This window comes from Pogonomyrmex barbatus, unplaced genomic scaffold, assembly GCF_055798465.1.
Source record: "Pogonomyrmex barbatus isolate J1 unplaced genomic scaffold, ASM5579846v1 scaffold1, whole genome shotgun sequence".
In the NCBI taxonomy this organism is placed as follows: Eukaryota; Metazoa; Arthropoda; class Insecta; order Hymenoptera; family Formicidae; genus Pogonomyrmex; species Pogonomyrmex barbatus.
The window spans coordinates 27439214-27466351 of record NW_028297098.1 but is presented as its reverse complement, the minus strand read 5'-3'; the positions used below and the strand labels follow the sequence as shown (position 1 = coordinate 27466351).

The 27138-nt window shown below is 44.4% G+C and overlaps 1 protein-coding gene across 9 annotated transcripts in view; it reads right to left on the bottom strand.

The window, feature by feature from the left end:
- The window catches only part of LOC105422932 (cell adhesion molecule Dscam2), an 80377-nt gene that overhangs the window by 13399 nt on the left and 39840 nt on the right, over positions 1-27138 (bottom strand). For 7 of the 9 annotated variants that reach the window (XM_089075244.1, XM_089075236.1, XM_089075254.1 and 4 more), the window contains 10 exons: positions 26122-26365; positions 24907-25111; positions 19760-20056; positions 19258-19368; positions 18738-18896; positions 15064-15516; positions 6330-6449; positions 3853-4029; positions 2878-3025; positions 1540-1841 (listed from right to left, as the gene is read on the bottom strand). In XM_089075244.1, the coding sequence (XP_088931370.1) occupies positions 1540-1841; positions 2878-3025; positions 3853-4029; positions 6330-6449; positions 15064-15516; positions 18738-18896; positions 19258-19368; positions 19760-20056; positions 24907-25111; positions 26122-26365 (2216 nt within the window). Of the gene's footprint in view, positions 1-1539; positions 1842-2877; positions 3026-3852; positions 4030-6329; positions 6450-10935; positions 11296-15063; positions 15517-18737; positions 18897-19257; positions 19369-19759; positions 20057-24906; positions 25112-26121; positions 26366-27138 lie in introns of all 9 variants that reach the window. The other 2 variants (XM_089075265.1, XM_089075277.1) reach the window with 2 other exon arrangements.

The following is a 27138-nucleotide window of genomic DNA, read 5'->3' as shown; positions in this document are numbered from 1 at the left end:
TGTTTTTCTTTCCTATTCTTTCGAAATTGCTTTCGAATTTCAAGTGACCCGAAAATTAGAGAGAGAGCTAAATACTTCATCAGGTAGACGTTCAGTCCGGGCCGGCTAGACACACATTCCACGATTGAGTTATTACTTACTAATGAGATACACATTATGCCATTCGCGTTAATGGAATTTCGAGTGTTCGAACGGTTTCGCGTTTGTTTAAACATCCGCGCTGACGGCGACGGTCCACTCGATGGGAACTGGATCACTGGAATGAAAGCCGTGAAATAAATTCAAACTCAAAGGTAGCGCCTAAAAACTCCTAAACGAAATATAGCGGGAGACGTGGAGCAGCGTGTGGAGGGATGATAAATGATTAACGATTCCCCCGGCGGTGTAAAAGCCGCGTTACTCCCGAATGCGAAACAAAATACTTTCTCGCAGAAGACATCGTAGTGTTAACTCCAACGTCACGATATGATATTTCGCGGCGAATGATAGAGATGCCAAGCGTACTGTGAACTCGCGTAGAGATACATATAATGACGATGGATCGAGAAATGTAATGGGGCGCAATAAACCGTTACACTGTACATCGATATTCCTTCCTCTTTTTTTCCTCTTTGAGCTACCGTTTGTGAAAGTGCAAAAAAATCTGATGTTATTTTCACCAATATGCACTATTGTAACGCGATATTTACATCAGCCGTCGGGATTAATCACGTACGCCAACAGTAAATAGGAAATTATACAAACGTTTTTAATCTCTTTCATATTTACGCGCATATATCCTCGCTTCAGCTATTGATCGCGAGTTAGATCGGAGAGCTCAAATTAAAAGTTGAATTTTCATTTTTATTTAAAATTTCGCTAATGAAAGGTTTCCCCTCTTCCCGTCTTCGGCATACACAGATCACGTGAGCGATTTCCTAGGAATTACGCGCAAAGTGATTTGCCCTCGCTCACTTTTAATCATCTATTTATATCTTGGATAAAATAAAATTCAGTTTCTAAAAAAAAAAAATTGATATATATCACTTGATATATCATTCTCGAAATAACTATACTTATACTTATCAAGTTATACTTATCAAGTTGCAAGTTTACTTTTCCCGCTAAACTTGTCTTCATTCAAATTTATAGAGATCTTTTATTGAATATATCTCTATTATTTTTATCGCAGTCAACGCAGTGAGCTTTTATATCAAAACTACGTCGGTAAGCCGCTGTTAAATTTAAACGTCCGGACGCGGATTAAACATTTGGAACTTTTGGAAACTACTCCAGGAGAATTATAATTCCAAGTTCGCCGGGTGTAGTCGAATTCGTAATCGCGATGCGTGACGGTCGATGTGTGCCGAGGAGCCCGGCGGTACCGAGTTGGTGAGGAAACGCAACGATCTATAACGAGATGCTCCCGGCTCTCTCTCTCTCTCTCTCTCTCTCTCTCTCTCTCTCTCTCTCTCTCGATCGATAGTGACCGAGGTTGCGGCGCATACACCGACGCGAAAAAGGCAAAAGGCGTAGGGAGGAAGGATAGCCAGTGCGTACCTTGCGCCTCCTTGTACTGCACGATGTAATTGGTGATGGGCGAGCTGGCGTGGCTCGGGTCCCGATCCGTCGTCGGCGAGGACCAGGCCAGCAGAATCGACCGGCTGCCCTGCTCGGCCACGTGCAGATTACGTGGGAAGTCGGGCGGCTCCTGCACCAGCAGGTGGATCGTCGCCTTGTCGCGGCCGTACGCGTTCGCGGCGACGCAGACGTAGTCGCCGCGGTCCATGTGGCTCGCCTGAATGATCCGCAGCTCGGTGGTGACGCGTCCCGAGACGTCCACCGTATTGTCCACCACGTACCTGAAGCCAAGGGAGAAGCGGTCACGCGATTGATCGATATGCCTCGAGACGAATGGGGGAGGGGGGTGGGGGAGGAGGCGACAGTCCCTTCCCCGAAACCGAAATTTCTAAGATCTCCGAGAAGCTTAACACTTAAGACGGGATTGATTACAGAGCGGGAAAATCTGCTATTTTGTTACTTTACATTCTCGTGATGAATTTTGCCTATTGGTATTGTATACGAGATGAGACTCGGCCAAGAATACTGATTTTAATAGCCTGAAATTAATTAGCCTTTGAGAATCAGCATGTTATTTCGTTGTAATAACATAAATTATGTAACTCTTATTCCGCTCTCAAAACAGCGACAAGCTGCGACAGGGAAATGCATTTTCCAGGAATAGATTATTTTGGTTTAGCGGTAAATTAATGAATCCACGAACGTTTCTGCAAACAAATTTGCTCGGTAAAATTTCTCCCCGTTATCAACAAAACAGGTTTTGAGGTAATATCAAATAATTGGTTATAGTAACAAAGTTGGCCGTTTTTACATCGCATATGCAGTAGCAGTGATGCTTTACGTGGCAGTAAAATTCTTGTTCTCTGTATGTAGCTATAATAATTTAAAACTGGAATCTGCTCCGCTATGTAAAATGCATCAGGTACGTGTAATAATAAACTAAGAATTATAAACATTAAAACGATTTTAAGTAAGATCCGCTTTAAATACAAAATGTGTTTTACTTAAAATAAATTTTACATAACTTGCGGACGGTACATACATTATTTATAGTACATGATTATATATCCGTTTTAGCAATTGTGTGAGACAAGACCGAATCCTAAATAGACACAGTTTTTAAATAAGAGTCTAAAGTGAGCGGAGAGAAAATTTACCGTATTTTTCCTTTAAATGTTTCGCGAGGAATTGAGGACGAGGATAATAATGGACCAGCACAATGTGGCGTCAAAATGTAGGCGCCAGCATCAAACGGTACGCGCATTTCAAACCTGTGAGCTTTCACGCGAAAGACGCATAATTAATTCCAATACGAACCTAACATCGTAATTAGGATCGATCTTGCTGTCACGAACACGCCAGCTAAGATCAAGAGGCGCGTCTCCCTCGGCCTCGCAGCGTAATATTACGCTCTCCCCTCGTCGCACTGATTCCTGCCTTGTCCTTACTGTCACCTGGGGGCCCGCTGCAGCGAGAATTTTTCATCAGAACGTTTGCACACGGCAGTCACACACGGCGCGCACAATGAACGTCAAATAAAAGACAAGACAATAAAACCAATTTTCGCTATAACTCGCAGATGTCCCTTTTTGTAATTATAAACGAGCAATTCAATTTTATTTGCGTCGAAATCGCACGGCCAATCTACGGTACTTTGTTGAATGCGCGTTTATTTTGTAGCCAAGCGAAAAAAAGATCAATTATCGACGCATGATGCTATTTGGAGTAAGCGCGCGTGTGTGCGCCGGGCGTGTGTGCCCCTCTCTCTCACAGAGAGGATTTCATGCAGTGATGCGAAGCAATTATCCAGTGACGAATATTGTAGTAATGCTATTGAATTTCCGGACGGACGTGTGTGCGTGTGCGTGTGCGTGTGCGTGTGCGTGTGCGCGCGCGCCCCTGCGTGTGTGTGTGTGTGCGTGTGCGAATTCAAATTAACAAATTTATTAAATTCATGACTGTTGCATTACATATCACCATCTACGTGTGCATATCGTGTAATAACAAATTAAATTTCTGCCGCCCTCTCCATTAAATCTCCGAAAATAATCATTTCAGAGGGAGAAACAGATAATTTCTCCCATCGGCTGCGGACGTTAGTTTATCAAAAAAAGAAGAAAGAAAAATTTTAAGGCGAATATTTTTCGCGCCGAGTGATGTTTATGGCGGTAAGAATCACGCGGTCTCGATCACTCCGGATAAATGTCGGCTCTACACGGATCCTGGATACCGGCGAGTCGATTCAGATCCAAACGACGGCGGTGGTGGTTCTAGGTTGCGTGAATATTTTACCATGAACTGTTAGTCGAATAAGCTTGCTGAGGCCGGGACCGATGCCGTTGTTCGCCTGGCATAGATAGAATCCGGCGTGATCTCGCGATACCCGCGGGATCACCAAGGATCCGTTTCTGGCCACGCCGGCGCCCTCCGTGCCGTATCCCAGCTCCCGGTAGTCACCTGGAGTTTCACCTAAATGCGCAAGAACACATCCCTTACGCTCCTGCATAATAGACACGTCTACAAAAATTATTACGTTTTACGAGATCTATCGGGATTCCGCACGAAAGCTAGAAAGCTTCGAGAAGCAACGTGAATTAAAACTCGCGAGGAAATCGTATTTTATCGGGCGACATGCTGAACTTATCGGAAACCGAAATAAGGGTAGAAAGAATCGGAGGAGGAAAGGTTTCCGCGGGAGGGTGCTTCATGGAGATGCGTGATAGAAAACAAAATCTTATTCTTCGCGTAATTTCAGATAAACTTTACCTTAACAGCATTTTGACTCGGGAGCGCGCTCAGCTCCCAAGATATTTAATTTTAGAACTTCACAAACTGCGAAAAAATATCGTTAAGCTTTCCGCCGAGGGCAAAATTATTTCTCCATTCGCAGCATGAAGTATCACCCTGTTTACGCCCATTACAAAACATCCTGTTATGTACCAACTTAAATGCCGAGAAATAACGCGGGGAAAGTTTCTTACGCGCGCGAGAGACGCTCTATAAATGCATTTTTGAATACATGAATGTCCAACTGATTCTAAAACGTAACGCGCTGGAGACTAAAAAGAAAAAAAAAATGAGCACGCCTGGACACATCTTTTTCCGCGTGTGCATTTTATTCTCTTATTCCATCTTTTCGCAAATAAACAGGACGTAACGGGGATGAAAGATGTATCGCAAAGTACGCGCGACCCTCGTGACTTCAAAACGCTAAGATTTATCTCGCGAGCGCGCCCACCGAACAAGGTAAACATTCTGGAAGCAATGCTTTTGAGTAATCAGTCCTTTCGCAGGAATCTCCCGAGAAATTACGTTTTATTTATCGAAACTTACGGCGAGTGCATTCTCGACCTCGATGTAAATCGCATTTATTACGCGTGACCTGGCGGCGAGTAGAAACGACGTTAACGCGGAATTTTAGCGCGAAAACTGCGATATTCCGCTCCGCGTCTAATATAAGTCATAATAACGTCGGATGTAGAATGTCTTTTTTCCCGACACGCCGCAGCTCTTCCTTTTTCCACGTTCAATGTTGTCTGGCATCATGGCATTGCTCGACGGCGGATCGATGGTTCCTGACATCCTTCCCGATACATGGTGAATGATGAAAAACATAAATATCCGCGCGGTATCCGCTTTTTTTTTTCTCCCGCGGCAACTTTCAGATATATGTTCCGAACGATGTAAAAAAAACTTTTGCGGATTAATATTTGAGTAACGAAATCGCTTAAAATGTATCGGAGTACACGCGTAGCGCAGCGGTAGGAAACGCTTATGAATAATACGATTACTCGACAAACCAACTGGAAGCATTTTACGACAAATGTACGTCTGTTTGTCTGCCGCGCGGTAAATGAAAATTAACGAAAATATTCCTTGGGACTTGGTAACAGACAGTCTCTCGTAGCTGTGACGTAATCGCATCATGTCGGAACGCACAAAGCGCTTTTTTGCAACGTCGGCGCAAACCCGCGGGGGCGAGGAGTCACGATTGGCCACGAGATCAGAATGACGTATTTCGCACGCCAAAGCACGGTCGAAATCACGGGGGAAAAAAAATGGGGAGAAGAAAATAAAGATCTTTCTCGCGAACTGACGAAATTAATTATACGACTCTATTCATCGAACTCGACTTACTTCCTACGACTGGATATCTGCCCGCGGAGACGATCGGCGATTCAGCGAAATTCGTGATTGATTACAGTTTCCCGCGCGTTCTTTTTTCCCTCGTCGACGCCCCGTAACCCGGGGGCGTAACTTAAAATGAAAATTACGTAATGCTCGCGCAAACAAAGTTCCTTGCCTAATTGACAGGAGAAGATTGTTAAAAAAAAAATAAAGAGTAATAATAGAGTGATTAAAGACATCAGCATTGAAATCGATTCGGAATGAATAATCGATGTCGATGTATCTTAAATATGAAAATGAATTTTACGCAATCCATATGATATCAGAAGCGAGATTTGACAAGGCGTCAACACAAATATCTTAGCGGAATCTATGATTTTTGAATAAAGACACGTCAGCTTGTATTCGTTCGGTTAACGGCTAATTTTTGCTAAGAACGGAGAGACAGCGTTCCATTGAAAACGTTCGTTTTGCATGTCGGGAGATCAGGTGCGAATGAGCGTTCTCATTTTTCGCGCCACGTCTGAGACCTAATACATCTCTCGTAACGCTGCTGGGGTGACGAGGGGGGAGGGGAGGGGGGAGGGAATGAGGAATTTCTTCGCGCTCCGAGATCCCACCTTTAAGGAGTCGTGACTTACCGATAGATTGCTTCCAAGTCACACTCGGAATGGGGAATCCTTCGGCCTGACAGGCGATGGAGACGCCGTGACCTACAACCGCGTTCTGGTCGATAGGTTCCACGGTCCACCTCGGAGGTACTAAAAATACGAACCGATTGGCTTAAAATCCTCCAGTCCCTCGAATTCGTATCCGTCAGAGTCTTACTCGACTGCCGCCTCGTTTCCGTCACCGTTCATCGCATTTCTCAGGAATTTGCAACGACGTCACGTCGAAATCGAGGGCGAAGCTATCAAACTGGCATCGACGGGAAAGAACAATAAATTGCGGTCTGTGCCCGCACGTGCACGCATTACAAGGATTATAACGTTTCTGTAATTATGTAATCGCGTACGAATAGCGCGTGCGCCAACGTGTAATCATTGCTACATTACAAATTTATTACAAATTCCTTTTAATTTTATTTGAAATATTGAGAGTAATACGCAATTTATCCCGCGTTATCCTGTTATTTCCTAAAGATAATATCATGTAAAACCGTCAAACGGTATCGATTTTCATTTCACAGCCCAGCCACGATTTTATCTTTTATCAATTCGGTCTAAAAATATATGTGATATGACAGGTTATTTGTTTGAACAGTCATTCCCTATATATTCAAACATCGAATCGATACTTTACCAGGATATAAACGGTGACGAATACCAATGGCAGTGACTAAATCAATGTTTTCCTAATGTGTTTAATAATTATGTAATTGCATGCATTTTTTTTTTTTCAACTTGGACTATATACTTACACAATTTGCTGAAAATTGTAACAGTATTATACTACGAAATCCATTAAGACTACGGCTAAATTACTTGAATTGACGATGTTATGTATATGTTATGTATAAACATGAAAAATAAACGAGAATGGATTTTACTAGTTTACCGAAGTTAACTACTCTTAATTTCATTAGGAGTTCAAGCAACGTTAAATACGTTTAGGAAATAATAATCAGGAATTTGGGATATTAAAAATAAAAGACATCGTGCATTTTTGAAAAAAGAGAGAAAGAGATAGAGAGAGAGAGAGAGAGAGAGAGAGAGAAAGAAAGAAAGAGAAAGAGAGAAAAATTATTAATTACCAAATCTACATAAAAGAAATATCTTCTAACTAAATAGTTTATATAAATGATAGAATATATGATAAAGATAAAATATAAGGAGGAAGAGAAGGTATCTTGATAAAAAGAAAAGAAACTGTCCGTCTAAAATACATGAGAGTAGTTAGTATAAATTGAACTATATAAATATATGTCGAGAAAATATAATACACATAATATAGTACGAGTATATAGAACGTAATATCATGCAAAAATGCAAAGTTGGTCATTATCATAAGGAACGTAACAACGCAAGCACCATTCCAAGTAAACAGAGCTGTATAAGACGGATGTAATATAAAATGCTTCCAGACAACGACAAACGCAAACGATACCGTGGCAATGTACCGTAACGATACGAAAAATAGAAAGACACGTAGTAAGGAGGAGTATCACTTTTACATTCTTCCATCGTCATTCCAAGTCGCTCTCGGCAGAAAAAACGAGGGCAAAAGGGGACGGGGGATTGTATAATCAGAAACAGGTTAACTACGCGAATGCATGCTTATGCACACCCGTGTCATAGACAATTGTTGCATTACATTAGCACAACGTCTCGAATATCCAACTCGCTACGATAATACTCTACCTAGAACATTCGCGGAAACGTCCTTTAAAAGAAATCTCATCACGTGAATCATTATACTTCTACGTCTCAAGACTGGAAATATATCTCGATTTCCGAGGCTCTACATCGATCTCGGCGATGCTGCTTGATGGAATAAAAAAAAAAAATAAAAAAAAAAAAACGTACGGAGTACAGGGGGACGATAAGAGTCAGTACATTTTACATTTTGGGCCTTACCGGCACGTCGGATCAACGGACACTGGAATGGTGGCCGTGTGTGCTTACTGTGCGTGGGATTACTTCGCTTATCGAAAAAAAGATACATATCATCCTCGTTAAAGTATTCGCAAATAGAATCGTCCTGTTCCACCGACGATTGCGAGGGATTTGATTATCTCTCTCGTTGACGTGCATGCACAAACAAGTAAAGTCGGCGATACATCTGTCGTCCGCAGGATCCCGCAGCGATGTTTCCTCGGCTGCGCGATTCTCGACTTCCAACGGCAAATGAACATTCTATTCGGACTATTCTCGGAAGACGAGAACGAAAAGAAAACCGGGATATGGCGGCACCGTGCCAGGTATTGCTTTCAATAGCGCGTCTGCGATTTCGAATCGGTCTCAACCTTCTTTTTTTTCCTTCTTATCGCTTCAATTTCGCGCTCGGAACACGTTTTGGTGATTAACGAGGACAATTAATGGGTAATTTCGCCGAATTGCTTCCTGCGAATTTCACGCGGTGAGGCAAACCGCGCAAGTGGTGCGATCAGACATTTACACGACGGCGCTTAAGTAGTAACGGTCGTACTTGACGATACGACCGCGTGCAAGTAGTACGATCAAACATATGTCGTACACAGACCGGAAAGTAATGACGGATATATTCGATATCTGTCGAGGGAAGGTAATACGGATTGGATATTAGTATAGATGCAAGACGACGTATTCGTACGACAAAATAGAAGGAGCCGGATATGCGTAATGCATATCTGAATAAATTGCGTATGCGTAATCCGGCCATGTTGAAATAATACGAAAAATATCAGTGCAGAGTAAGAACGCGGTGAAACGTAAGATATACGTATATGCTGATCGTAAGCCGTGGCGGCAAAGGTATTATAATATCATGAAACTGAAAAGTGCAGTATACTACACTCGCTATCCCCGTTGCATGACGAACACAAAGCGAACTCGAAAGCACATTGCGTTCCATTTGGCAAATATTGCGAAAGTCTGGTATGCGCTCTATAATACGACTGCACTACTCTCAAAGAATACATAAGCGTAATGGACTGAAAAATTCGAAGGTGAATCACTCATATAGTTGACAGACAGAGTATTTAAAATTTTATTCTGTCGCGTTAGTTATTTCATCCCGACTTTGTGCAAAAATTTGCACGGTCACGACGTCACAAATTATTAAACCATTATTACGGTTAACTATTTTCGTTTCATCTTTATTTTACGAATGTGAACGTCCAATTAACATTGTTACTTACTTCTTTGATCCTTGAAAAACTACAGTTCTGCACACTCGTCCTCCAATTTGTTACGCGCGTATAATCTTGCCGGGGTTAAGGGATCGTATTTCGCTTTGAGGAAATTCCTTTGCCGCGCGACATTTGCTGGAAAATCTTTAATGGCTTTCAGATGTCGAAAACTTAACGATCTCGTCGTATTTTTGTACGCATCTGGAGCAGCCGCCATTACACATATAGGTAATGTAACGGAACGTACGAAATATATAATTTTTTTGATATTCGAATTCGATATAGAATTTGAGTCGAAATGGAATGGGAATGAATAAAACATTTCTCACTGGCGTGAGACCACTAGGAACTAAATCCGGCGAAACCCATTAACAATTAATCCTCAAAACTATTTTAGATATCGCATTACGACCGTATTCAATTTTCTGATCGATGCCATCCTGACTTTTTGCTTAAGCCAGGTGACTCGATTTGCTAGAGACCTAACTATTTTGTCTTGCTTCACCTTTTATACATATATATATATATATACACACACACACACATACATACGTTATATTTCTTTCGAAAAAATAAGCGAGAGAGCAATTTTGATTATTCGATCATTATGTCACTCACAATTACATATATCATATTCAGAAAGACATAAATTATTGCCTGAAAAATATCTACTCTGTTAAAATACTTTCGATTTCTACTTGTTAAAAATTTTTTAATATTTTTCACTCTCTTTCAATCTTGTTTCAATCTTCTTTTTAAATATAGAAATTTGTTCCCAATTAGAAATTTCTATATATACTTCGCGAACTTTATACACGCGGTTTCAAACGACTTCGGGTTCTTACAAATACTTTACGATAAAACTTTACCCTTTCGACAAAAGTAAAATAAATTTTTAAGATTCATCTAACTTACGCTATCAAGGAAGAAACTTTCTCAGAGACGAAGAGTGGTGTGTTTCAAATTGACGCGAAATCAGATACTAACGTATAAGATTACGATCTAGCGAATGGGGACTCGTATCGCACGTCCCTTCTCGAGGGATATCATCAACGGCTCGGAAAAGTCATCCGGAACATAGAAGCGGATTAAATAAAAAAAAGTAAACCAAACCTCGTTCGACGTTCCTTCGAATTCCGCGCAGTGATACGGACACTATATACCTGCCCTGTATATAGATATTGTATATATTGATATATATATGTATATATTGTATATACGTATTTTTATATACTTAGACGCAAGAAAAGTGGGACGAAGGAGAAAGAGAGAGAAAGATAGGTCGAGAGATAGATAGAGAAGTAGAAAGAAAGAGAGAGAAAGAGATTGGGAGATAGCGAAAAGGAAGGTTCTTATTTGCGGACGCTTTATGTACATAGTTTTCTTACGACTACGTCAGTTTTTCTCAGGACACCAACCAGCGACTGAGAGGCTGGTCGAGTGCTCGGCCAGGCCAGCGACGTTGCTGATCTGACACGTGTAGTTGCCGCTGTGGCTAGCGCTGACGCTATTTATCGTCAGGATGCTGGAAAACGGCGGATAGTCGTTTATCTGTATGCCGTTGCTGGTCTCGACGGTAGCGGCGGCGGCGGCGGCGGCGGTCTGGACCGACGACACCGATGTACCACCGTCGCTCGGTCTGACCTGAATCGGTTTCTCGTCCATCAACCACGTGATGTTGAGCGGCTGGTCGCCCTGGCTCGTCGTACACATAAGCTGTGTCCGCTCCCCCTCCATCACACCGTTTCCGAAAAAAAACGGCGAGATCCGCGGCGGAACTATAAACGTTACGTTGTGACATGATAATGGGAGAGAGTATGCAACACACCTCTTGCGATCTTACGCTGGTGCCTTGGGCGGCGCCCAATCATCGATCGTAGGATTTTGCGTCTTTTCGAATTTCGCGACTCTCGTGTGAGACACACGCATGACCTGGCAAAAAGGGAGGGTGAGAACGCCGTAGCGCATGCAACGTTACCATCGTAAAGGGCTTATATATATATACATAACACGCAAGTCATCTCCTTCCTCATTTCGTCGTCGTTAATATTTTACCTGTTAACCGGATCACGACACTCGATTAGACCTCAATTAGTGATTCCGTCACCGAGGTGACGCGACGCTCGGGCCTTACGCACGCACGCACGCACGCACACACACACACACACACACACACACACACACACACACACACACACACACACACGCACGCACACACACACACATCGTCTACTCCTCCGATACTCACGCGCCGTGGAGAGAATCCCCGACTCGGAGGTAACTCGATAAACTCGCCCTCCATTTATTTCGATCCATTCCGCCGCGTGATTCCACCCTTTCCCTCTCCCGCGGGCAAGGAAGGACAGGTGCGCGACGCGACGCGGTTCCTCGCGCGCGCACCACACGCGGAAAATTGTGGCACGGCCATAAATATCGGGGCGCGTTACGTTACGTACGTACGTAACGCGCCCGCCGAGAATATAACGCGGCGTTGTACCTCGGTGTAGCTCGGAAAATGAACATTTACGAGCGAGCATAACTGTTAATGTCGACCGATGTGTCTTTATGAGGAGACCGGTGAAGTTAGAAATAAGCCCGGTCGCGCGCGTCTCGGTCTCCCTTCCCCCCCCCCCCTCCCCATTCGCGCATTCATCCCCAACGCAGAGGGATGGCACGAAGAGGAGAGAACGTTAACAAACTGTTTTCTCTGTGCGAATGTCGCGCGCGGTGCGTGGAAACTTCGTGGTCGGGGCACCTGCCGTCTTCCCTCTCCCTGCCCCCCTCGAAAAATGGATTCCCGCGCGAATGTGCGTCGCGCTTGTGCTTTTTCCGCGATCCTGGCCTGGCGAGATGCGCCATAACGACCGCTCGACCGGCACGAGACACCTGCACACGTTTTTCTCTTCGAAGATGCAATTCACTTCCCTTCCTCGGTTGCGTATCGCAGACTTACTTACCGGAGGCCCTATCGATCGACGAGGTTTCAAATATGAAATAAGAACTAAGGAAAGCGCAAGAGATCGCCGGAAGGGAACGAGTGGCGCCGAAAGCGATGCGACTCGCCCCCATGATTCGATTTTTAGGGATTTTCTTTTACTTAGATTAGAATTCATGCAGAAAAACTTCGGTGTCTCTTCGCCGAATGCTTCAGAGATCTCTCGCGTCGGGCGCTCCTCGGAGATACAAATATCACTACAGTCTCCATAATATCGTAACAATATAGCGATGATATGAAAACGACGTTACACAAAGTACGTATGGATACCTCGAGCTTAAAACACATTATCATAAAACTTTCTGCTACATTAACAAAATGATGACTTCGTCATTAAAACGCTCAAAATCACGATACCATACAACACAGTAATGAGTAACAGAGTGTGTAATGATGTCATTCGTAGAAAAAAAAGAAGAAAAAAAAAAAAAAAGAAGATACGTCTCCTACGGGATATCGCGGAGATGTCGTTGACAGACAGATTTTCGTGTATGTGTGTATGTGTGGAGTACTAGGAGAAATAGGCAAATGTAATACTCAGTCAAAACATTACTCGTGTCTCTTGAATACCAATGCTGGACGATGCATACACCTGTGCGAATAGGAAAACCAGTACGAAAACTTTACGATAACTTTTACGGTCGCGCTGCGACATCGAGATTCCGACTTCCATCGAAAATCTCTCGTGCTTCATGTTCGTTCTTGCGTGCGGGCACTCGCTCGCAGCTCCTCTCGATGTCACAGTCGGTGTGTTGTGTCTAAGTAGACAATAGATACGTTCTTATAAGCAGCTAAATGCCATGGATGCCCAACTTTGAAAATATTTATGCGATTCTCTTTCGACTTTTGTGTAACAAACTTTTGCATTTATCTGATAAATAAATATACTGATACTGATTGATGACTATCGATTCTTTTATTATTGTACGGAAAGAACAATTTTGCCGAAGGATCTAAAAATTTGGTCGTGACAAAATCTGAAAATGATATTTTCTTGGCTCATCAAAATATAATAATTATATAGAACGTTATATTATATGGAACGTATTATATAGAATGTTCAAATTGATTACTAAAATATAAAACATTAATTTTGCAGTAATATTAAGTAATAATTTATTAGATTTTTAATTAAATAATAAATAAATAAAGCTTTAATTGAATTTCAATATCATTAATTTACAAAATTAATATTTTTTTTAAACTATCTTACTTTCTTAAGCGTTCTATATAATAATTCCGATATAATGTTCCAGTGAAATTATTCTTTTTAAGTTTTTAGATCATTCAGGAAAATCGTTCTTTCTGTGAACTTGACCGTTACGAAAGCGAACGAGATGTGAGGTTGGGCAGCTCCGGGCCGCTTATATAACTAGGCTAATACGGAGCTAAAGACATTGCCAAGAGTGTATACAGTACGTACGATACACATAGGTTATTGATAGTGGTTGCAGGAAAACTCGATCAAAGCGTGCAGATGGGCGTGCAAAGAGAATCGCGTGCAGGAACGAGAAAGAATCAAAGGAAGAGAGAACGATTCAAAATCGAAAGTAATTTGAGAGAAAGCTGGCGAGACGCCGGATCGGCGGCATTGTAGTTCGCGCGAATGAGACCACCTCCCCATCCTCCTCTTTTTCCGAGTCCAAGTCTGAAAATCACCCTTGGGAATATCGGGGGGGGGGGGGGGAGGCCGATCCGGCGTGTCGATACGCGTGCAGTTTGGATTAGCGTGTAGCAGAAACGGCCACGTCGGATGATCCTAAATCTCCGTCGGAGGATCGGCGATCGAGGACCATCCTGAGGCGAGCCGGAGTGCAGTCGACGCTCAAATAGTCCTCGGACGACAACGACTCTCTTCGCGGACCGTGCGAAAGCTCGGGGAGTGGAAAAAAAAACCCTCTTTACGGAATCGCGTCTCGAAAGTAGATAACGATTTACAGGCGGTATTACCGATATCTTTTTTCCCTCTGTCTCACTCTCTCTTTCTCAAGGTAAAACAAAATTGATTACGGTACGCATCGCACGAAGTCGGACGCGCTGATTGATCGATCGTCGCGGCGCGGAGCGTCGGGATGGGCACGAACGATGGCCGACGCGGCACCGGTGTTTCCCTACGTGCCGATCAATCAGTTACTTTCCATCGCCGCCGTGCCAGCCAACGAACTGGAAAATTGCCAGTCCGGTCCTATCACGACCGACGCCTCGGCTCGCGAATCTCAATGATAATCCGTTCTTCGTCGTCGACGCGATCTTATTCCGCAAGACGTGGCGCGAATTCATCCGCGCCCCCCCTCCGTCCCTCCCCCGCTCGCGTCCCCTGACGTCGTCGTTGGCATCCCGATGAGCGCCGATCGGGTCCTCCGTGTCCCGAAATACGATGCTGTACCTGGCGCGGAGAGAGGCTGCGTGCGCGACCAAGAGAGAGGATAAAAAAAAAGAAAAACAAAAAAAAAAGGGAAGACGAAGAGAAAATCAGGAAGATTGTCGGTAACCGCGCCAGGTACCGATTTCGAGACACGGCCGTACGATTACACCAACGGTGTGCGTTTACCGTTGACGTGAAGGAGTGCAGAATGAGCGACGGTTGCAGCGCCATTGGTCACGCGACAGGTGTACGTGCCATTGTGCGCGGGTGCGATCGTGCTAATGCTCAGGGCGCTGGTAAAAGCGTCATGTATCCCGATGGTAATGCTCTTTCTCTGGGACGAGGAGGACGCTTCGTCATGCCCGGAGGGGCCGGAGGCGGTCATGGTTGCAGGGCCCCTTAGCTTGGGGCCCCCGTTAATCATCGCGTCCATCCCAGGACCGGCCGGCGACCGAGCGCGGCTGCCCGACGGCGTATCCTGCGACGACGGCAACGTCCTGATCGTCTCTATCGGGACGTTATCTTTGAGCCACGTGAATGTCAGTGGTAGGTCGCCGGTCACGACTACGCACTGTACGCTAGTACGGTCCCCTACGTTTAAATCGCGAGCAAAACTGAAAGGCGTGATTTTAGGTGGCACTGAAAGAACAATACAGACAAGGTGGCATTCCATCAAAGCAGTTCAGATCACTAGAGAATCACGATGTGGTTTGTCGAAATATCATTGGAAGAGGAGGGATTGATGGTCAAGGGAAGGCCGGTCGATCGGTCGGTCGGTCGGTCGGTGGGTGTAGAAAAAAGGAGGCGGGGGGAATGGGGGAAATGGTCGTAATCGTCGCTCCGCGCCGCTGCCAGATGCGCCCTGAGCGGGAGAAAGCAATTTTTCAGAGCCGCACGATCCAGCAGCAACGCGGCGGATCAAGGGAGAGGAGCAACTCCGTCCGCGATACGGCATACGTCACGAAATACGCGGGATTCGACCCCGAGTAATGCAGCGAGATTAATCGATCGTCCGTACGCGCGGGACGCTTCGACGTCTTGACGCCGGAAATCAAGGCTGCGCCGCGCATCAGCCGGCGAAAAAGCGAGAAAATACCATCGATCTCGAGATTCGAGATAATTGCAATTTGCACGTGATATCCACTCCCGTCGTCATTCCGCGACTGCGAATCGCATTTCCTCCTCTATATATATATATATATATATATATATATATATATATATATTATTCTTATTCCGATTCCGATTTTTAGCTTCTCGCATGATTCCGGAAGAGACGTATGCGATATCGCGCGAGACGCCTCCTTAAGGACATCGCGCTTCGTTACGTCTGTAGATCGACAGCGGGTTGAGAGAAAGAACAGTGTGCAACTTTAATGAGAGGCAATCGCGCCTCGGTGATTTTCGACGAGGAATATTCAGGCTTGCCGGCACAATCTCCCGCGGTAAACTCTGCATTTAGAACGAAACAAAGTTCGTGTATGTACACGGGGCGCCGGGCAAACGCGTTTAATGGAAAATTTCGGCGCCGGAGCGCTCTCGGAATCTCCAAGGAAATATATCCAACGTCGTTTATATTATCGTTTACATCGGCTCTATCGGCGTTTTATTCTCGCCCGGCTCTCGTCCCGGCAGGGCTGACGGATTCCGCGACTCACCATCGGGGGCCTCCCCGTCGTTTAAATACCTATGATTTAATTCTATACACCGTTTCGCGCGTCACGGGGTATTACAAACCACTCAATACGGGATTGCGTCCCGTCGCGTCCCGTTATTACATCGGCATTACGGAAAAAAGTCGCGCGCGTCGCTTCCTCCGTGTTCACCCCCTGCCCCCCCCTTCCCCCCTCGCCACCGTCACATCGTACGTGGCGGAGGCATTACGATCGAAAGATGTTTTGCGGTAATACCCCGTGCGGCATCTGCACGCAGTACGTCGCGTCGTCTGTCTTATGTACAATACGTTACGTACATACGTGGCAGCTGGGGGGGGGATTTTTATGTACATGAGTAGACGAGTACATAAAAATATATACGTGGAATAAGAACAGAGCAGTTTAGGCGAGCGCGTGCAAAGGAGGAATGCTTGAGCGAATGCAGTGAGGTGCTGTGCTCTGTGCATAGGTAATTTCCGGGCACGTCTTCAGCACGCGCGGCGTCACACGCCCGCACGCGTATTACGTTGCGGAACGTTGCTCCGGAAATCGCGCGTTTTCTTTGTTTTGACCCCGGGCCGCGCACAGGCCCGGGACGTTCAAAGAGGAAACCGGCGCCTGTCTCTCGCGAAATATCGCTGTTAATTTGATTTTAAACAAGCGCGCATCATGCGCACGTGATACGATAATTTTATATTTGCGTTTCAACTTGCAAACGTATTTTTCAGAAAAACATTTAACATTTTCGATATCAAATATCGGAAATTAAGTAAAAACAATCAAATGAAAAGCAAAATTTTTATCTGCACGATTTCCAGAGCGTTTTAGATATATATATACATCACGTGTGTATACGTGCACAATGTACGCGCTGTATTACAACAAAAAAAATATATATCTTTTTTTTTACTGTATTACAGTAAAAAAAAATATTTTTTTACCGTAATATAAAAACATATGTACATAGGAATAAAAATATATATATATATATACATATGATAGCTTTTCTCGAAAAAGATTCCTCAATTTTGGAGAAACCTTTGAAAATCCAGGACGATGCGGAGCTGAAAACTGCACAGTGCCTCGCGTTTCGACAGAAACCTAAACAGTACACACTCTCCCATTTTCTCTCTTTTTTTACAGATTACGACGTAATTGCCCAGCGGTATAAAAATAAATGGCCAATCGAAACCGAAAAAGATTAACTGCGTTATATACCGTTATATACTCTCCAACGTAAAAAAAATAAAAAAAAAAAAAAAATAAAATAGGATTTCGTCAAAAAATATATTCCTTCGGTAACGCAAAATTCCCCGGCACTAATTTTCGTCCAGCTTGCGTCGGGTTCACACAAATTGTAACACGCACGCGATCGATAAATCGATGGGATCTTCGTGCGAAAAGCACCATGTATTCCGAGGGACGCGATGTGCAATGCGATAAACCGAAGACTCGGGTCGATGTTGTCCCGCACTAATTAATCCTGCCCAACGTCAAACAACGCACCATATAGAGTTTGCTTGATGAACCTAATAGAAACATTATGTAAAGATAAATTCGGGAACGCGCGTCAAACGTGCATGCCGCGCACGTTTATGTATAAACGGGCTGCAATTAATACAGTTGGATGGTGGGACGGGCAATGGATAGTTAATACGTTTCCACAAAGGGAGAATACATATTAACGTGTGCTTGTGATATCCATAATCGCGCGCCGATATATCGCGGGAGCAAATTGGAAAAGGCGGCCGAACACGACCGAGATTTCGCGGGCCTAATTTTTTTGTTAAATCTTCACATCTAATGCTGGACTTTTCGCCGTTGGCTCTCTCTAGAACTTTAAACAAAATATATGTACTCTTACAAAATTTCTGTTACATTTTTGCTTGAATGTTGTTAAAACAATGCACTTACGTACGTGTCGTACAAAAATTGCGCTAAACATAAGAATGCTTAAACATAAGAATGCGTCGTATTAGAGAAAATTATTATCGTGAGAAAATTTGTTATTTCGATAAAAAAATTGTGTGGAAAAACCTCTTGTTCTCCTCCATTTAGGACGATTTAAAGGGAAGAGATCGTTTCGTTCGGCGGAGCACGCGCGCAATCTCTTCATTTTCGAATGCAAATTTTACGAACCCTTAAAATTCCGGGTGCTCAATATCGCGGCAAATTATGCAGAGACTCTAGTCTACGTTTGCTTACCTAGAACACGTACTTCGACCGAGCGATGCGACGTGTAATTATGTTTGTTTCTGGCAGTGCATGTATACGTGCCTTCGTCGGCACTGCGTTGCACGGTATCGATGAACAGGGTGCCGTTGGCGACTCTCTGTCTCATATTGGTAGGCAGTTTTACGTCCCCTGATAACAACGTGCAGGCGTCGATTAAACGGGGCTCTCCTCGCGTTCGAGAAATATTTCGAATATCCGATAACGGTACGCGGTCCCAAGGAGATATTTCGCATTTTCAACGGGAGAGTCGGGAGGAGTTAAGTTGAACAAACTGATTTTCAGACGGGTTAAAGTAGATCCAATAAGGCTCGCGCGTTCGCGTGCTCGTTGCAAGAATGCGGACGGGAATTATCAATCAATGCGGAAGATCAACATGCGGATTTTAAGGGTCTCTCCCGTGCCGCAAGCACGGAGAAATATTGAATGAACGAGCGCGCGAAGCTCCCGTTATTCGGTCGGAGGATTAACAGAAATGACGCACGATGCTTACCTTTCTCCCACACTATCGATTCAATGGGATAACCGGCTACAGGACACTTGATATATAGTTGCTTCCCCGCGACCGCTGAAACGGGCGACATCGGTCTGACGTATGGCAGTCCTGAGATTAGAAAGCAGTAAAGCTCGTTACGCTGCAGCCGCGCGAAACGGCATGAAGTTATAAATTTCCAGCAGGAAATCTAGTCTCCCTCTCCCTCTCCGTCTCCCTTTCTCCCGCTCGGCTCCAAAGAGAGGAGAAGCCGCGGGCGGGAGATGAAAAATATATAAAACAAATTTTTAATATCGCCCGCGTTGTAGGGTGGATTTCATCGAACGCGGAATTTGATATTATCTCATTATTGGAGAGGGGAGGGGAGGGAGAAACAACTTTGATAGATAAGCGATATCGATTTTTCAATCGCGCCAATTTTTTCCCCCCCGCCGTGTCTCTAATTGCGAAAAACCCGCGTTATTTCACTCGCTGACTTTTGGACCCCTTCCCGCTGACTCACCGTAGATATTGAGCCTCGCCGAGTGCCTCGCCTCGCCGGCGCGGCTGCTGGCGATGCACTCGTACTCGCCGCCGTCTTCGGGCTTCACGCTCGTGATATTAACGTGGGATATTACGTCCCCGTACACGGTCACGTATTGGCCAATCAGGAGCCTGTCGTTTTGTGGAAGCGGAAATCCATCTAGCAGCCAGGAAATTTGCGGCGTGGGATTACCCGCGGCGCTGCATTTCAGAGAAACCGATGGACCGGGCTGCATTGTCTGTTCGATAAACCTGTAGACCAGCTGCGGCGCGATCTCTGTTAACAAAACGTTACGGGGCGAGATTACGCATACCCCAAAGTTTCAAATGCTACCCTTATCCCTCCCCTCCGCCGCCTCTTTCCGTATCTAACCCGCCCCGCTCTATAGATCCGTAAATTTCTGTTTGTTTTTTTTCACGTTCCCCTCTCCTCCCTCCCTTTCATTCACGGACGTCCAAATCGATTGTCCAACGCGAAAGCGAACCATCACGAATTTAAGTTCGCGACCTGACGATATCTCTCGTTTCGACTCTCGTGAAAGCCAGTTAAAAATAATCTAAACAAAAAAAAAAATATGCCAATTGTCATCGCAATATCGCATCGATCGGCAGAGTTATTTACAAATCATCTAAATAGAGATAAAAAACACAGTGACGGATGATAACTTCGTCATCGATAAAGTCGAAAAAACGAGAGGACGCGACATCGCTAAGTGATATGACAATGGTTATTATCACAGATCGTGGAAGCGACGACGTGGCGAGATAATGCGGCGAAATAAATAGAAAAAGCTTAGGGAGCTTTCGCGAGACGTGCATTTCCTAAAATAACGCGGTGATAAATTCGTAAAGTTCGCGGCGCGGATCTACATCGGCCGTAAGATAACGTCAACTTCGCCGAAAGTTTTCGTATTCATCCGCGAGGAGAATCCTTTCATCGCCGTCGGCGCTATTGATATCGATATTGATGAATATTTATGATAAGGACGATATTCCGGTAATTCTCTTCTTCGGGACGACGCCGACGAATGTGACGTTCCTACCCCCGTTGCCCGTCCTTATAACAATTTTTCATCGGGAAAACGCGCGAAAGGCGCGCGAAAAAAGTCGCGCGATTTATTTAACGCGGATTAACTCGATAGTTAAAAGTTGAAAACTCGCAGAAGCAAATATTGGGGGCTCGTAGCTCGCCCGTGTATAATTAAAAGACTACGCGGAGTCCCCATTAGTAAATTAACAATTAGGCGGACTAATTATTCCGTTTCGCTATTCCGGCACTCTTGGCGCGCTCGCGAGAAGAAATCTTACATTGCCGGGACCGTAAATTAATGTTTCAGACCGCGGCACGCTTTAACGGCGACGGCCGAGTATCATGATATACGTTATTGCGGCAAAAATTTCTCGCTGTAAATAAAGACCGAATAAAATCCCGACAGCATTAAAGCACAAATTTACTTGCTCGGCGGTGTCCTGCAGAAGTTACAATGCCAGGGGAAAAAAAATATCAGCCGCGCTCGCATCGTCTCGATAAACTATTAAATGTAATATTAACAATTTGTTGTGTATCAAATAAAAATTTTTTTTTTTCAAATAATACACTCACTGCCTCGCACACTGGCCGATGAGAGGCTCCCGTTATGCTCAGCGTATAATCTCTCGTCCGAAATAATTTAATGTTAAAAACGCTTTAAAAAAGAATATTTTCCCCGAGACGTAATTATGAAGATTAACGCGATTTGTTTACGCTCTAATTAATATTAGTCGGCGTTGCGCCGCGGTGTTGTTTTCTCAAAATTTCAGCGAAACATTACCGCGCCGAAATCGTGCAAAAACCGGTCGGTATGCCCGCCGGTACAAAAATATCGCCGGGAACGCAGCGAAATTGTATCCCAGATTGAAGTCCATTTATACGAAATGCCGATGAGCGTTTCGGAAGGAACGCGGGCACGATAAAGCGCGATTTGCATGAACGATATATTCTTCCGAGGTTGCCCGCGTTCGCCCGTGGTAACAAAGTAAATCTCGTCCCGAGCGGAAACGGGAGAATGCCATTAAAATCGTAACAGACAGACAAGATATCACGTTCGCATAATTCCGCCGAGTCGGAGTGGGTAGGAACCGCCGGGTAAAATTCGCAAATTCGCCGAGATGTTCCCACGGACCGGCTTTCATCCCCCGACGTATCTATGACGCATAATAAATAGACGTAGTCGGTCGCGCCGGCTTCGCGAAATCGCGCGCGGCTAGCATGCAAAGCATCGGCAAAACCGCAGGAATCTCGTTAGCGTATGCAAATCCGAGGGGTGGTGGTAGTAGGTACTAACTATCCTATCGTGCTGCGGGCGATCCCAACCTAATGTACACTCTATACCGTACAGCTTAGAAATCATGGAGACGGGAAGAATCCTAATGACAAGGTAATAGGCACCCGGCGCCCCTCCCCCTCCTCCCCCCCCCCCCCGAAACTTGGACGACGTAAATTACTAATTTTCCATCCGCCGCCGGAACAACGGCTTTATTACTGAATGCGAACAGCAATTGCGCGACGTTGTTGACGTAATGCAGACATCGGTGTGCAACGCGACGTAATTACGTTTGTTGATAATACTTTTCTGTTTGCGTTAAAAAATGGATAGTCCTGCAAGTGTCGCGTTTCCGTAATTTTGGTAATAGATTAATAGCTAATAAGCTAATAAGCCCCTTATAAGCTAATTATTATCATTAAACGCCAGACGTATGTAATTTGCTTTGCTCTGTCTGCATATATATATATATATATAAATAAAGTGCCCTTTCTTTAAAATATTGTTATAAGTTATAAATATTATTCTCGAGTTTTGTTCTTTTTATGTCATATCAAGTCTAATAATATTAGTCATCAAGGATCGACCAACGAAGCACTCTTGACTTTTTTATATTAATAAATTTTCGATATATCTAGAACTATAGTATATTCAATTATTTGGATGATTCCGTTCCGGGTTAATGTGTCTGGAAACTTATATTTAATAAAAAACACTTTGTCGCGCGCACTTTCGTCTGAAAAGAAATTTAGTGGTGAAATTACTCGAGAGCTGAAAGAAAACTGGGATAAGAGGGATAGGAGGAAAGTAGTAATTTAGCTCGCGCGTGATATCCGAACTCGGATCACGGTGCGGAGGAAGAAAGAAACTGTACACGGCATCCGGATCGGTACTCCTGTTTCCGACGAGAATGGCGACCGAGCGCGGACTATAAGCGATTTTGAAAGAAAATTTAAACTTTCAAAGGTCATAAAAGTTACCAAATGCCGGCCGTATAAAGGTTAATGGCCGCGAAAGCCCGTAAGAACTTCTAGAAATGTACAAATCGCTCGTAAGAACGGCACGAAAACTCAGCACGCTCTCTCTCTGCTTGCCGACGGCAATATCCTCGAGGAGGTGGGAGTGGTATAAAATAAAAACTCTCGAAGCTGCGAGAGAGGACTCGCGCTTCGGAGTTATACATCGAGATGTAATTGAAAATAATTCCGTCCCGCGATACGTACAATACGCGGGAATATGCGAAACGCGTTAATTAACAATGGCAATCTGTAAATAATGGGCTTCGCGTAATGCAGTTTCGTTTCAAACGGCACAATCAACATTATAATCTATTATAAAATATTAATGAACGTTAAATATAGGACGTCGAACGCTAAAATTGCGCCTCGCTCTTTTTTTTTTTTTTTTTCTCGTGAAATCCACGGGAGCTGACCTGGCCTTTTTTCACGTGAAACAACGCGCTCTAAGTTACTGAACGTGTTTCGCGTGTCATATGTTACCCGTGGTGGCCCCACGTCCAATACTTTGCTGCGATGTTATCGGTGAAACCTATCGTAAATCGCTTTTATTATATTCCGGGGCAAATTCGCGAGTCGTGCGGTTGTCCATCGGACATTGATGCGCAACGGTGGAGGTCTCATATCGGGGGTTTGCGAAACGGGGAGAGAGAGCAAACGAGGCCATTTTCGTACAAAAATGGCACGTATCCCGCGGCGAAACGACCGGACCGATGGAAAATACGTTACGAGGGAAACGCTGCGCAAACAGGCAGCCCTCTCCTCCGCACACATACCGAGTTCCGCGGCCGTTAACCAACATTTTCAAACCGCGGGCAAACCAAGTTTCTGATCAAGTTCGCCATACACAGTCCGTCCGACCTCTCTTTTTTTCCTCCTCCCCCGTAATAAATGCGCGGGCGATCGTGACAATTGTTAAACACACCTCGGTCGCCATTCAACGCCAAACAACATTCTCGATTTCATTACCGAATGCGCGAATATGCAATAATACGCAACCGATGTAATTTCCTGCCAAGTATTCTATGAAATGTAAATTTGCGATTTGAACAATTATGAAATATAAAGTGAAAATCAATGCGCCGAGATCGGATAATGAAAAACAATAGATCGAAGTTTGGCTAATGCGATTTGGCATATTCCTGCTGCGGCAAACGAAACCCAGCCGGGGTTAATCGAAACCGAGACCGCGATTATCGTTCCGCAGATGGGAGCACACTCCGTAAAGCACAATCGGAAGAGCGATGAGGGCACTTCCTCGCAAAAATGGCACGTAGTCTGCAGAGAAGTCGTGCTACTGCTGCTGCTGCCTGCTGATGGAGAATGCGTTACGATGAAATGGCACGCGAATCTGTGAAATGTATCGTACAGGAAAAGACCTCCGCGATATTAAACAGCAGCGAATCCAGTCATTCGGCAAACAAGCTACTTTTTTTATTCTAATTGAAAAAAAATTAATTTATAGTGTACATAAAATATAAATATTTCCTATAATTAAACGGCAATTACGATGAGTGATTAAATATGAAAAATATCTCAATAATTCTGATTATTTTATAAATTAATTTACGTCCCATCATTTTTGGGAGTATAATTTAGTCTTTCGAAAATGTGGCTAAATATATCGATTAAATTGATTTAATTTGACAACGAGAAATCGTCTTCCTCTTCCTCTTACAAGAATCGAGTAAGATTTTCGAGTTTCCACCCGATGGCATGACAACTATGGGCTCGCCGGCCCTTCCAAAACGTTAAGGTATCGCGTCATACACTATTGTACATCCGGAACGTGAAGCAGTATGCCTTACCTCCTAAGCGCAATTCCGCAATTCCTTGAGCCATTTCGTACTCGTTCCGCACGAAGCACTGGTACATGCCGCGATCCTCCCTCGCGACTGACGTCACGGAAATGCGCTCGCTGGAGACCGTCCTTACCCGGGCGCCCGTTCTCAATGGCTGACCGTCTTTCAGCCAATAGAGTGCCGCTTGCGGAAATCCACTTGCGGTGCACGTCTGCAAAGGAGTTTAGATGGAAGAAACTGATGAGAATCAAGAAGGAGGAGAGACTCAGTCGGCGCGCGATCGCGGAAACGAGAGAGAATACCCCGTCTCTCTCTCTCTCTCTCTCTCTCTCTCTCTCTCTCTCTCTCTCTCTCTCTCTCTCTCTCTCTCTCGTTGTCGAGTCCGCCATCGAGCCGTCGGGGGCTTCTTCTTGAGAAAAATCAGATCTCTATATTCCTGAAAATGTATTCGAATCACACACCGTACCTACTACCGACCGGCATTAATTTCCGGCACGTACAGATTCATTTCCCGCGTCATCGACAGCGCTTTACGGCGTTTACAGGCGACTGAAAACGCCGCGGTAAATATTCATAACAGTAATCGAAGTGTTCGATATTGTAAGTGATCTGTCGCTCGTTTTTGCATTTTCAAAGTTAAAACGGAAGTAGAGACATCAGAAGATAACTGCGATCAGTTAGAGTTAATCAATAGAATCGAAATGAACACATATTTACAGGAAGATTTGTTTTCCTCAAGTATCTAAAAATGTGATTATAAACATAAAAATAATCTTGTTTAGGTCAAAATAATACCGCGCAAGAATGTTAAGTTTCTGTTCAATCAATTTTAACGTTGTGCGTAATTATTTAAATTGTGCGAAAATTATTTTCGGAATTGTCTTTAGAAACTGGTTATTTACAAATATTTATAAATTTATTTTAATTAAATTACCCTTCTTCTGTAAAATGCACGATGTAAATGAAATTCTATTTTGAAATCTATTATCTCGTCAGGTAACTGGTAAACTCTGGAACTCGTCTAAAGAAGCACGTTTATAATAGAATTCACAAAATTATGTGGAAATCATTTATCTCTCTACTCATCACAATGTTGATTAAATCTCTCGAAATATCATTCCACCTTTATTTCATTCGACTCGTTCCTGCGCGATTACGTATTCAATACAGGTGACTCTTTATTTATCTTCGGATAAATCGGTGTCGGTGATGATTGATTACCAGATAGGCGGATTTCCCCAGATCGACGGTTTGTATCGCCGGCTGCACGTGAACGCTCAGCGGTGCAGACACCGTTAATCTGATCTCCAAAGTTTCCCTGCCTTCGGAATTGCTGGCGGCGCAGATGTAGGAGCCGGCGTCGTTCTCCTCGACGTTCTGAATGATCAAGGAGCCGTCACGCACCACGTAATGACCCGACGACTCTTCGATCGGCTCCTCCCTCTGATTCCTGTTGTAGTACCATCTGCGCAAGAAAATAAAGCGGAAAAAAAAAAAGAAAAACGAAATTCCAGCGGTTCGGGCGTTTAACATTTATTTTCGATTCGATTTCCCGATTTTCCCGTCATCACCGGATGGTGGCCTTCATCGTCGAGAGCGACGTAAGCGGGCGAAGCCTGCAGAGAACGGAAACTCCATTCGCGCCATCCTCCGTTCCACTGACTCACGTGTGCGCGTTCTCAACAGAATACGTATGCAAATTACCATTTCCCGCGCTCGTCAAAGCGACGATGTTATTATTGTAGTTACCTAACCGACGAGATCTCGAAAATGTTACGTTACCGTTATACATACGTACGTATGTGCGCGACGGCGCCGGCGCCCGTCCGAAAGCGTATCTCTCCGTCGCACACGTTTACCACAAAATAACTATTGTTTCATCGGGAAAGACCGAATGCATTTCCCCGCTATTGTATAGCTCCCCATGTTTCTGCCTGTGTATGTAAACATGTGTGCGTATGCGTGCGTGCGTGCGTGCGTGTGTGTGTGTGTGTGTGTGTGACGCGCGCGACGGCGGCGAGATATGTCCCGGCACGTTTTCAGAACATTCACTTTTCGAAGAACATGCATTTTAATGACATTCGCGATTATTCAAACGGCATCAGGTCGCATTATAGCCGCCCGGCGAGGATCGCGTCCAAGCATGACGATTATTTTTTACGTAATCGACCGCGGATCCGGATCCGGGATTCAAACGGCCCTTTAACGCTCCGACGTTCTGGGATAACGCGCGCGGAT